The sequence below is a fragment of the Rhagoletis pomonella genome, unplaced genomic scaffold (genome assembly GCF_013731165.1).
Source record: "Rhagoletis pomonella isolate Grant_MI unplaced genomic scaffold, Rhpom_1.0 Rhpom_scaffold_00002, whole genome shotgun sequence".
In the NCBI taxonomy this organism is placed as follows: domain Eukaryota; kingdom Metazoa; phylum Arthropoda; class Insecta; order Diptera; family Tephritidae; genus Rhagoletis; species Rhagoletis pomonella.
The window spans coordinates 12,990,674-13,002,963 of record NW_023458556.1 but is presented as its reverse complement, the minus strand read 5'-3'; the positions used below and the strand labels follow the sequence as shown (position 1 = coordinate 13,002,963).

General features: G+C 34.3%; 1 protein-coding gene across 3 annotated transcripts in view; it reads right to left on the bottom strand.

Moving 5' to 3' along the window:
- LOC118733098 overlaps positions 1-5,899 on the bottom strand; it is a 158,277-nt gene extending 152,378 nt beyond the window's left edge. The window contains exons 1-2 of one of the 3 annotated variants that reach the window (XM_036462313.1): positions 5,708-5,899; positions 973-1,713 (exon numbers count right to left, since the gene is read on the bottom strand). In XM_036462313.1, coding sequence (XP_036318206.1) covers positions 973-1,420 — 448 coding nt within the window. In that variant the 5' untranslated portion in view covers positions 1,421-1,713; positions 5,708-5,899. Of the gene's footprint in view, positions 1-972; positions 1,955-5,707 lie in introns of all 3 variants that reach the window. The other 2 variants (XM_036462314.1, XM_036462312.1) reach the window with 2 other exon arrangements.
- Positions 5,900-12,290: the final 6,391 nt, after the last annotated feature.

Sequence of the window (12,290 nt, the reverse complement as noted above, 5' to 3'; positions counted from 1 at the left end):
TTTTACGTGATATGTATGTATGTATATATGGGGCGTTCCATACCAAAATGGACGGGGTTCACACTTCATGTGATTGATTTGTTTCAAATTTTTAAATATGAAATTTGAGCTTGATTAATATATTTATAAAAACTTTACAGCACAAAAAAAACAAGAAAAAATTTAAAGAAAATCACACATACACACATTTAAAATCTCTACGTAAAGTAATATAACTAAACTCTTTTTTTTTCTTGAAAATTTTTTCACATACAAATTTTTTGATAAAAAAAAGAGTTTTTGAAAATATGCCAACTAAAAAAAAATTTTAAAAGAAATCACAATGGTAGCTCTGAGTATTGCACAATATTTAAGCATAGTATTATGGGGTGCACTCTACAATAATTTGAGTTATGAATGTTTTTTTAACCAATGTTGAGTAAAACGAGTACATTACAAAATTTAAAAATTTTTAAAATTTTTCTAGTTTTTTTTTGAGTATGCAGTTTTGTAGCCCATTAAATTAAATTTTAGTATAATCAGGTGCAAGTTTTAAGCGATTGCAATTTTTTAACAAAAAATTGTTATGTGACAATTTTTTCAAGATAAAAATTTAAAAAATATTTCTTTTCATAGAGAATTTCGATTTGTGTATGTAAGATTTTTTTTGAATTTGTTCCTCGCCCCGTTCTCGAGATATTTGGAAAACTATTCAATCGGTTTTTTTTTGTTTTTGTGCTGTAAAGTTTTTAAAAATGTTTTAATCAAGCTCAAATTTCATATTTGTTTATTATTTTTGTTTATCCATCAACTCTAGATGAAATAAATCAAACACATGAAGTGTAAAGCCCCGTCCATTTTGGTATGGAACGCCCCATATACATACATATGTATATCCCTGTGACTATATATGTGACTGTGTATATTTTATTTATTTTGCAGGAATTTTATAAATAAATTTCCCATGTTGCATGTTTTTTGCTTGAAACTTACCGTTTACATAGGCGGCGAAATTCAGTCCATCGCCAGCTGTTTTGCTGCTTTCGCTGCCGACGTCGTCAATTGTGCTAAGGTGGCGACTCGTAGCGCGACTCGCGAGCCCACCATCTGCATGTGCCGCCTGAACCTTTTTGTTGTTGCCGCCCCGAACGTCAACATGACGCTTCACTAGCAACACTGTGGGTGGTGTGAGCGAGAATGGAATGACGGTGTTGGTGGTCGGCTTTGTTGTTGCTGTTGCCACAACGGAAACATGCTCGCTGGCTTGTGCGACACAGGCGACATGTTGGATTAATAAGGCCACCGCCAAGAGATTAAACACCCATATGCAGCTGCTGATGGGGGTGGTGGTGGTGGTGGTGTTGCTGCTGCTGCTGCTACTACTGTTTCCGCTGTTGTTGCAGCACCGACTGGCGTTGTGTTTGTTGTATTTGTTGCACATTGTCCATCTCAATATTAAATAGCGGGGTGCGTTGAAAACGAATAAGTGAGAAATTTTCAAAAAAAAAAAACAAAAACAAAAACAATGCAAAAGCAATAACGAAAAATTCCTAGCAGCGAAAAGCTGAAGGGAAACAAAAAACTTGCCGCTTGTACTTAAACAGCGCAGCGCGGATATGTGATATATGCCTAGTTGTGGCTATACAAGTTTTTTATTGTTGTTTTTAGCCTTTTTTTTGTCAAACGCGTTGCTTTTCACCAGCTTATCGGATGTTCAGTTTATTGCAAAAAATACTGCAATGAAAAACAAAGTTTAATAGGATATGGCGCTCTGGAGAATTTCTACATGTTTTCGTTGATTGCTCAGCGCCGTGCTGTCGCGCATCTCTTTGCCGGCATATACTACTTGTATATGCATTTGTCTCTTTGTGTGTATGTATATGCGCAAATGTGAACACAAGTAACACTACAACGCCTCTCACTTGTCACTATGCACTTTTCACGTAATTTTTTATCCACATTTGCCTACAAGTGACTTCACACATAAAATTAATTTAGTGCACTTTTGCACTGCCATTACTGCAGAAATGCACACTCATACGCATTACCAAACGAATGCGCACATATGTAAATTTAAATGCATATTAGGGTGCATCATGCTCCAACAAAAAAATAATAAAAAATTAAAAAAAATTTGGACTACTTTTCCATAGGAATTCATATATTTTCAGACTTCCGCCAAATATTTCAGAAAAATACTCCCAAAATCGAGTTATTTATAAGTAAAATTAGTATTTAATTTTTTTTCTAAAAAAACAAGGCAAATGTTAGAAGAGCCTAAGCTTAAAAGATGTGCACAAAAATTTAAAATTTTTATCAACGGAATCTTAATAATGAGATTTTTGGTGGTATTTTAAAATCGGTCTAGCTCACCCAAATCTTAAAACTTGTTTGGTGAGGCACCCTAATGTATTTAAATTAAGTTACACACACGCAAATATGTACATTTAAGCCTTTGGAAAAAACAAAATCTCCTTTGGTTGAGTGTTTTTAACTTCAATTTTTTTTTTACATGCGCTTTTTTTTATAACCGTATTTTTTTTTGTGAATATGTATATTACATACATTAACTAAGTGTATGTTTGTACGGTCACATTCGACACTGTTGACATTGCATCAATGCTTGAGGTGTGGCCTGAAGATCTTCAAACGACTACACACCGAGCGTTAGGTGCATTTGTATGCGTGTTGATTATACTTAAGTATGTAGGTATGTAAGTAAAGTTTATTTGCATACATGGGGAAGTGTTAAGCAACTTATGCTTAACGATTTTATCCTCTACCTGCATTACCTTCTCCCAAACTCTGATTCAAAAATGCAAGTAAGGAGAATTAAATTCGGGCAAAACGCAATTTAATATCTTCGGGGCACGTATTTATTTTAAAAAGCTACTACGAGTAATATATGGTAGGAGGGCTAGGATTTCATCTGATTTCAAACACTTTGAATATAATCGCTACTGAAGCCGAAAGAAATGTAGATCAGACTGGGTCATATAAAGAAAAATCGGCTTTATTTCCCCAAGCGGATTATATGTTTGTAATACTTTATCAATTGCCAACAAACTATTTTGGATTTAAAAATGCTACCATGCTCTCGACAAAAAAAAAATTGCATATTGTTGCATATGGCCACCTTCTGTTGGAAAAACAGGTCTGTAGTCAACATTTCATTCAACTTAGCTAATTGTTGAACTGAATTTTTCCCTAGTCTGCCTTTGCTTTAAATACTATATATACACGTGCGGTCAACTAATTAGCACCTGAAATGATTTTGTTTCAACTTATGCTTATTCTTTTATTTAATACTTTTAATTTACAATTTTTTAAATTTTTTTTCTTTGGTGTGGAGGGTGTTGCGCTTTTTCTTCCATACAATGCATGATCAAAATTTTTGTTTATATGAAAAAAAAATCCGCAACACCCTTCACAAAACAAAAAATCGATCAAAATCAACGGTAATCTTTAGCGACTTGAGTAGAATTGAGTGGGCTAAAAACTGCCTACCCAAAATCTTTTTTAAACATTATTCTTCAACAAATTTTGAAATTTTAATGACAGTTTTTTAAAGTTTGATTTTAAATTTTTTTTTTTTTAATTTGAGCAAGCTTTGAGACTTTTATTTATGTGGTTTCTGTTATAGATTGAATTATATTTTAAATGAAAATTTCTTAAAAATAAATAAATAAATATAAGTTGGAAACAATATGATTTTCAATTTCGGTGCAAATTACCTGACCGCAGGTGTACCTATATATAAATTCTAAACATAAAATTTTTCCATAAATCGTAACGGCGATGATATTTATAATAAAAATCATAGTTTAACCGTTAAAATTGGATTTTTGGTTTTCCAATCAAATCTAACAGTTATTTTTGGAAATTCGTTTGTTTTCGATCAAGCATAATCTTTATTTTTGGATTTCTATTTTATCGACCAATTTTTCAACGTTACTTTTGATTACTATTATCATTTCACACTTAATTTTTTAGATCATAAAAGATTTAAAATGGTCATAAAAACTTAGTCACATTATAACGGTTAAAAATGATCGAAAAAACAGTCACTACATTTAAAGAATTTTTCGATACTAACTACGAATGAGGCGCACAAGATTCCTTGTATTGGACGTCCACTGTATAGTTAATCTGAGCACATACATACATATGTTTGCATAAATGTGTATATTTTTTTTTGAGGTTTTCTTTGAACCACAATCTGTCTACATATCTGTGCTTCTATTTTACAAGTCCGTTTTGAGTTTTTTCAGTGCTTTAAATTTTTTTGAAAGAAAACTTTTGGCAATTTTAAGTTTTTCTCACCGCTGGCGCAAAGCATAAGTACTGATGTACTGCCACTGCTCGCTTTGGCATTCGATTTTTTATTTTTTGTTGTGTTTTGTGCTGTGCTGATAGTATTGCTTTATTCGTAATTTGATTACTTTTTCGCGCAAATTTGCTTTTCTTTAATTCGTGTTTCCGGATTTGGTACGTTTTTTACATAAATATTTCATGTTTTGGGACCAAATTCTCCAAGCAGTCATTAACAGAGAGCTTACGAAAGTGCGTTAACTTTGCTGCTAGAATTACTACCAAGGGACATGGGGGAAGAAGAGTGTTTTTAGGTAGTGGCAGGCACACAGTTAAAGCAGCAACGGCTGAGCTTCAAACGGTTTTTATTTCCTTTTTTATATTTTTGGTTTTTATGGGTGGTGCACGTGTATGTATATGTTTTCTTTTTCCTTTTATGAGATCAGTTCCTTGAGCATACACATATACGTATGTATTTACACAAGTTTACGTAAAAATAAGCAATACCGAGTGAGGAACAGAGGGGGGTTATTTAGTCAATATATATGTAGTGTGCAATATTGAGAACAAGTAATTTGTAAGCAAAAAACAAAACCGACTTCAATTCTCAGATAAATATTTAAGATTGTCGTTTACCTCATCACGATCCAATGATCTGGTTTCAACCAAATTAGAATGGGGGAAAAAAATTAAATAAAAAAGAATAAAAAAATATATATATTTTTTGTGAAGTCGAGTAAAAAGAAAGCAAACCATTTAAAATTGAACCAGAAAGCGTTCACGCTCATACTATTGTTCAAATTGCTATCAAATTACTCGAAATATATAAATAAGTTTAAAAGTCTTTATTAAATTGCATTTTCCATTTGTTAAGCATTAAATTCCACTTTGTTTTTAATTTCGCACTCAGTGCCACTTCCTTTTGAAATTTGTTAAATCGTAAGTTTTACGCGTTTAAAAAAATCCCTTTTCCTCTGGGCATCTAATAATCATCTAAGTAGTAGATAGGCCCTTATCCTGTCGCTTTTCATTTTCATTCCTTCTGCTCTGTCTGTTTTGTCTCTGCCTGTGTCTGTCTGATTTCCTTAGGCGCTTTTATTATAACTAACCGCGTCGGCAACCGCGTCGGTAACCGCGTCGGCAACCTGCTGTTTACGCTTCTTTCCTTCTTGTCAGGCGGAAGCATTTAAATTCAATTCAATTTACGCATATAATTGCAACATTAACAGACAGCCAAGTTGCCAACATTTCACATAAACACAAACACAAACACAAACACACACACACACTCGACTCGCGGCGAATGTTATTGCACAAACAGTGCCATCAAAAGTAAAGCAACAAATTGCTGCTGGATGTGTATACATATGTACGTCTAATGTGCACATAAACACACAAATAAATAAAAGAAACACACTTCTCCCAACTCACAATGCTTCTTTGCCAACTCTAAATATATTGGCGCGTTTTGATGCTTTAGCACAAACTGTTATTTCACCGTCCGAGGAGCGCTTATTTCCCTTTTTTTTCTCGGAATTTTCTATTCTTCACACCGGCACGTTTGGAAAATAACTGACTGAATTTATGTCCTCGCATGGCTTAATAAGGACGAGCGCATAGTGGATTTCGGCCGAGTCTCGGACATCGTTTAATGCTCGCTAACATCTGGTTTTTGCTTAACATACCTGTCGTTGGCAATGTTATTTGTTGAAAAATGTCAACAGAGAGCGAAAATGCCGCCAAATATTTCTGAATGAATTTCCAGCGCATGCACAGTTGTCGCGATTGGAAGTTCTTTCTAACTACGCTCCAAGTGCTGTCCTGTTTTATTTTCATTAGCAGTTGCTATTTGTTGCTCCACGACAAACGTACTCCAAAGAGGAGTTTGGATTCCTTGTAGAAAAAAAAATATCAACTGGTTGCTAGAGACTACGATTTTTGGTTTATTTAAGTTTTAATTTAATTTGTAAATTCTCGAATTTTTCAATGCCTATGGTCTCTCTACAAGTAAAGATAGCCAATGCTTTCGATATTATCAACATTTTTGTAAGTTCTGCTAGAATGATCAAAGAATCTCCTTAGCAAAAGTTTAATAATTTTTGGAGAGCTTTAATTTACTGGTACGTTGGGCTGGTAGGAACATTGAATTGATGAGTAAGTACTAGAACGAGGTACTTGAGGTCAATGAACTATGTAATGAAAAAACTGTCTTCTCGAAGACACTGATATCTCACACTTTAAGATCCGACTATATAAGTACATGCCGAACATATGACGAAAAATTACGACACTACGTTCGGTTAAAGAAAAAAAAATTGAATCTTTCGGTTTCGAAGTATAACAACTGCATCCAAAAACCTGTTACGCCTCCAACAGGACAGACGATGAGCCTCCCCTTGGTCAGACCCTTTGATACAGCCTTTTCAGCTGACATTTTTAGCCAAAATATATTTTTCCAACCCTAGTACTTTATCCAAAAACACGTCTCTTGCTTGTATTTACGAAGAATACCCTCAGATATTTGCATTTGCATATCTCCTCAAAATTTGGCACTTCTGAGATTATGCACTAAAAATATACACAGAGCTTTTATTTAGCGTTCAGCGAATTTTTTTTATACTATGTAGAAAAAGCCCAAGGTAAAGTCTTCCTTGCCCACATAATTAGCATGTCAGTTTTGAATATCCTGTGCGATATGTATGTATATACATACATACACTGTGTGTATTTCAATAATAAACTCTTTAAATACATAAAATTTATGAGGAAAAATTAGACGAGCAAAAACTGTTGAATTATTTGTTGAAAAAGTTCAAAGCAAGAAAGGCAACAAAAATAAATAAGGAGAGCATGATATCCTTTGGTATGTGAACTTTACCAATTATTTGCACGCAATATTCTTAAAATGTGCAAAAGATAAGTCAGAAGAACTACAGCAAAGAAAATAAGAGGATAATAACAGGCGAAAATAGATTTTCATTAAACAATCGGTGTTGTTCAGACCTAAAATTTCTTATTTCTATAAAAAAATTGTGAAACCTATGTCGAATTTCCACTAGGCACTGAAATGACAAAAAATTAGAGCCATTTAAAGAATGCCATGTGTAAATGAATTTAATTAGTATTTTTTTGACTTTATGCCGCGAATATTTTTTAATGCCCAACTTTGCCATTAAATTTTTTGTCACTTAGTGCCTGGTGGAAACCCAGCATTAGGAGGAAAATCGTAGTGTATCTCAACTACTTCATTACTTCAATAATGCCATAATCCAAAAAATTTAAATTTTTGTTTGAGTATGCAGAAACTACCGCCACCTTTTCTTCTATTCTGTGTAAAAATTTTATAGCTGTATCTAGTGTTGGGAAGTATCGAGTACTTTTGAGGATCGAGTTCTTTCGTATCGATACTTTTAAAGATCGGGTGTATTCCAGAGTACTGAGTACTTTCTTTAAATTTACACATGTTGGTAACATTTCAATACTTAGTGTAGAAAACTCACAAACTGCCAGTATTTTATTCAAATTAATATATGAATCCCAAATTACGTCAAATGAATTGCTAACTGTACTGGGTACAAGTATTGTACTTGAAAATTATTGAAACTGCAAATTGTGTACAATCATTTCTGATTACCGTTAAATATAAATAAAATTCAGTAATTTTTAGGTCTATTCGACACTTAGTACTAAATACTTTGAATCGATCTTGAGTACAAGTATCAAAGCGATTATTAGAACAAAGTATTTTTGAGTACTAAGTACTTTCGAGTTCTTTTGTGAGTACTCTGCTCTTTGGAGTACTCAGTATCGATACTTTTAAAAATCGGGTGCTGTCGGGTGTCCTTCTGAGAATCGAGTTTTGAGTACTTTTGGTATCGATACTGCCCAACACTAGCTGTATCTATTACCAATATCTCACTAGAACAAAATATGTATTAATTTTTACTATGGGAGTAAATGTAAATTCAAAACTTTAAAGCTCATTTTCTCGAGTTTTGCGTTTCTGAGTTTGAGCTATAAGTACCCAATTTGCCACAAAGCGAAGACGAGTGGTTTGTTGAAGTCGGTTAAGTGAACTCGAAACGAAGTTGTTTTTGCATACAAACTGCAACGTCATTCCTACTTCGTTTTTCTCATCGATTTGAAGTCATTACGACGCCGGTTCGGTGACGTCGTTTTGGTGAACTCGAAACGACGTCAAATCGGATTCATTGTTACCATACAAAATTTTGACTCTATTTCACAAAAATTTGATGAACTATAAAACTGCTTTATATTTTTTCTTTTGATTCAGATTGACAAGTTTAGCAAAGTTCGCTGATTGGTTTTTTTTTTTTTTTAGTGTTGCACACAAATTGAAATTGGATTTATGTTGTTTATGTTAAAGATTTTGAGCATCGTTTTGCAATTCGCTAGTATCTTGTTTTTGCAGTTCGTTGGCGAACAACTGGTTCACCAGAACGTGTCGGAAATGACGTCGATACGAAATTGGGGTACAAACTTGATTTCACTCCAACATCGCTATCCATGTGTATTGGTAATTGCCTGTCACAATCGGTAGTTGTCCACTACAATGGGTCAGTGTAATGATTGTTTGCTAATCAACTAGCTTAGCAACAGCAAGAGCAAGGGTAAGCGCATCAGCACCAGTGGACTGCAACTAGAAACGCACCCGATTAGTGGCGAACAAAAACAAAATGAGCCTAGTCAAAGGCCAATGGTATAATTGCGGATGTGGTCACCACAATCGATGCAGGCGTTCGAGCGACCATGACGCAGTGGTAATTATTAAATGGCGTGCAATAAGCGTTTGCTCGCTCGCTCGTTTGACAATTAGCACATTGCAATGATAAGTGACTGCGGCAGTGCGCAACAATGTCGTAAACAATAGAGCTATGAGAGATTATAACAACGTGCTCTGCAAGGTATTGAGTGCGCAAAATTTGGTTGCAATTATCTGAGTTCCGCTGAGGATAATACTCAGCAGGTAAACTGTTATAGGCTTTTGCATAAATACGGAGCTTAAATGTTTGTGGGTCAATAGGCATTTCTATGGCCTTTGTAGTGATGGTAGTACACTCCTGTTATGGGCGAATATTTAAAGCGTCAATTCGTAAATATATGTATGTATGATTACGAATATACCCTGATCATCTTTGGATAGATATTTCAATTTAGCCAAGATAAATTATGGTTTTTCTCGCTATAAGTTGTTCTAAGTATTTTTCCAAACTTCTTTTCTAATTTTATTGTGAGCATTTCGGCGTTGCCAGATTAATGAAGGAACTTATAATTTTACGGAAGTCTCAAACTGCAAATGGCTTTTTGGAAGAAGCTTCTTTACGACACTCGTATGTTTCCATTTGCAGTCGTGGGACCATCGTTGATAGAAAAAATACTTAGATATTAAGCCGACTACAGATATTTAAAAAACTCGACTACGACGGCCGACTTCTTTCGATAATTTCGCCATTTAAATTTGACTCTCTGTGCTGCATCTCAGCGTGCTTGCTCACAACTGCTTCATGGCATACCGTTGGCCTTCTTATTAGGCGGCTACTCTGTCTCCAAAATATTTACCCCTACACACACGCGTTAATATTAAAGTGCACATATGTATGAACATATAGTATATGCACGTAGTACATACATACTCGTACATCGTTTTGAAGGTTAACAACATGGAAGGCGACAGTGCCTTTGGCATAAAATGATTTTACATATTTACAACTGCCTATAATTGAGACTACACTATATATGTACATATGTAACATTGTAACTACATACGTACATTAGGTCGTACCAACTTACAAGCAAGCAAAAAAAAATAAAAATCGCGGTACCCCTAAATATAAAGTATTGCAAGGAATTTCGAAAAAAAAATTATTTTGGCCGAACCTAGGGTAGAATTTATACATCTTTCGGCAACATCTACATACATTCGGCAATATTTTTTTTTTTTTGTTTTAAATAATTCTAATGGAATAATCAAAACCTTTAGCAAGAGTTATTTCTTTTTGGAGAGCTTTAATTTATTGACATTAGTGTGGTTTTTTGTTGATAAAAACTGAGATCTGGAGGGTAAGTATTAGATTGGTCAATAAAGTTTGATACAAAAAAATTTTCCTCGAGAAAAGAACATCGATACACCATACTAAAATCCGAATGTAAATTCCGAAAATATGACGCAAAATGACGTTCGACTAAAAAAACAAGGAATCCAAAATGCCTTCGAATCGAAGTACATATGTACCTACATACTTTCTTAGCAAAAGCTTAATGATTTTTGGAGAGCTTTAATTTATTGACATTGGGCTAGTACATTAGGTTGTTATGGACTGAGATCTGGCGTATAAGTACTAGAACGGCGTACTTGAGGTCAGTGAACTTTGGGGGTGAAAATAAATGCATCCTCGAGGCAAGAACATCGATATCCTAATATCAGACTGTAAATGTGGAAAAGATAAGACCAAATAATTTATTTTTGAAACTCTGCTCTTTGCAAAAATACTTTAAACTCAAGGGTTTTGCGGCAAACTTTTTTTTCTGGTACGGTCTAACGTACATGCTTATAGTATCTGCATGAACATGAGCACATTTGCATTCGCATATGTATGTGAACATGCCAACGTAGGTAAGAATGTTCATATCGACATGACAAATACTTAGGCTAATTAGTTTACTTAGTAAGTCGCAAATGTTGCTAAGGTAATTAGAACAGTTTGTTTTTGACGCATAGCAAGGACTGAAAGCGAAAAATTAAAACAGTGTGTCATGTTTGACTGAGTGAATGATGTTTTTGGAGTCAATGCACACATATGTATGTATGTATGGATGTGCAAGCATATACCTTCTTTTATTTGTTGGGTCCTGCGATGGAAAATTGCACCAATTTAAAATGAGTATTTTACCAATTAAAGATTTATCATTCGTTAAGCACGCATACCAACTCACTTCGGCGTTACATTGTTGAGATGGAAACGTAGGATAAATATTAATTTGGTTAGCAGTGGAATATTAAATTTTGCATGAAATTAGCACCTGCTTAGCTTGAAATCAGTAGAACTGCATTTCACTGCTTAGCCGAACATCTGTTCCCTGTTGGAATTACGAGGTTTGGAAGTTGAAGGTTAAGTTTGGGTTAGGTTATTGTGGCAACCATGAGAGGAAGCTTAGTTATACATTGCTTGAATGTGTTCATTGTGATAATCTAGCGAACGCCTAGAAACTGAGAAGGAAGTGCTGATATAATTCCACATCTTCCTACAAACAGCTGCGACAGTGGAGGTCCATAACGATGTGTAGTCGCGATGTCAATGAAGGCACAAAGTTTTATGCAGCTTTGCTATGAAGGTATGGAAAAGCTAAAAGTCCTTCGCGACTGGTTTGGAACTCTATGTAGTACCTATTAATAACTCAGCAATCAAAGCTAGTGTGCTGCTCTATTTTCATATAAATTTCATAAAATCGAACGCATAACGTTTTTACTTGGATACAATTGACGTATTTTTCTTATTAGTATACTTGCAGTTAGAGTTAACAGTATTTAATATTTGAAAAGAAAAAAAATACGCTATAAGAACAAGCATACCGCAATGTGCACTTAACATCCATTATTAAAACCAATTATGAAATATCGAACTATGCAAATATTAGATTGCACCATATTTGATTGAATTTTCAACGAATCGTCGCAAGAACAGCATGAATAGCGGTGCTATGAAATCATTCTCAAGCATAAAGAACATTGACGTTTTAAGCATAAAGGAATTCGTTTGCTTTATTTTTAGTCCTTGACTGCATGTGCTAGCGAGTGCTCTATTCAAAGGTTTAAATTGCAATTTCGACAGGTTACTCAAAGCGTTGGAGTACTGAAAAGTATGCGAGCTTAGTCACAAAAGAAAAAATGCTTGAATGTCGACAAACAAATACATACATACATACAATTTATATGTAACATTATGTAATGAATTATAATGCGCGTCGAAAGCCAAGTCAGA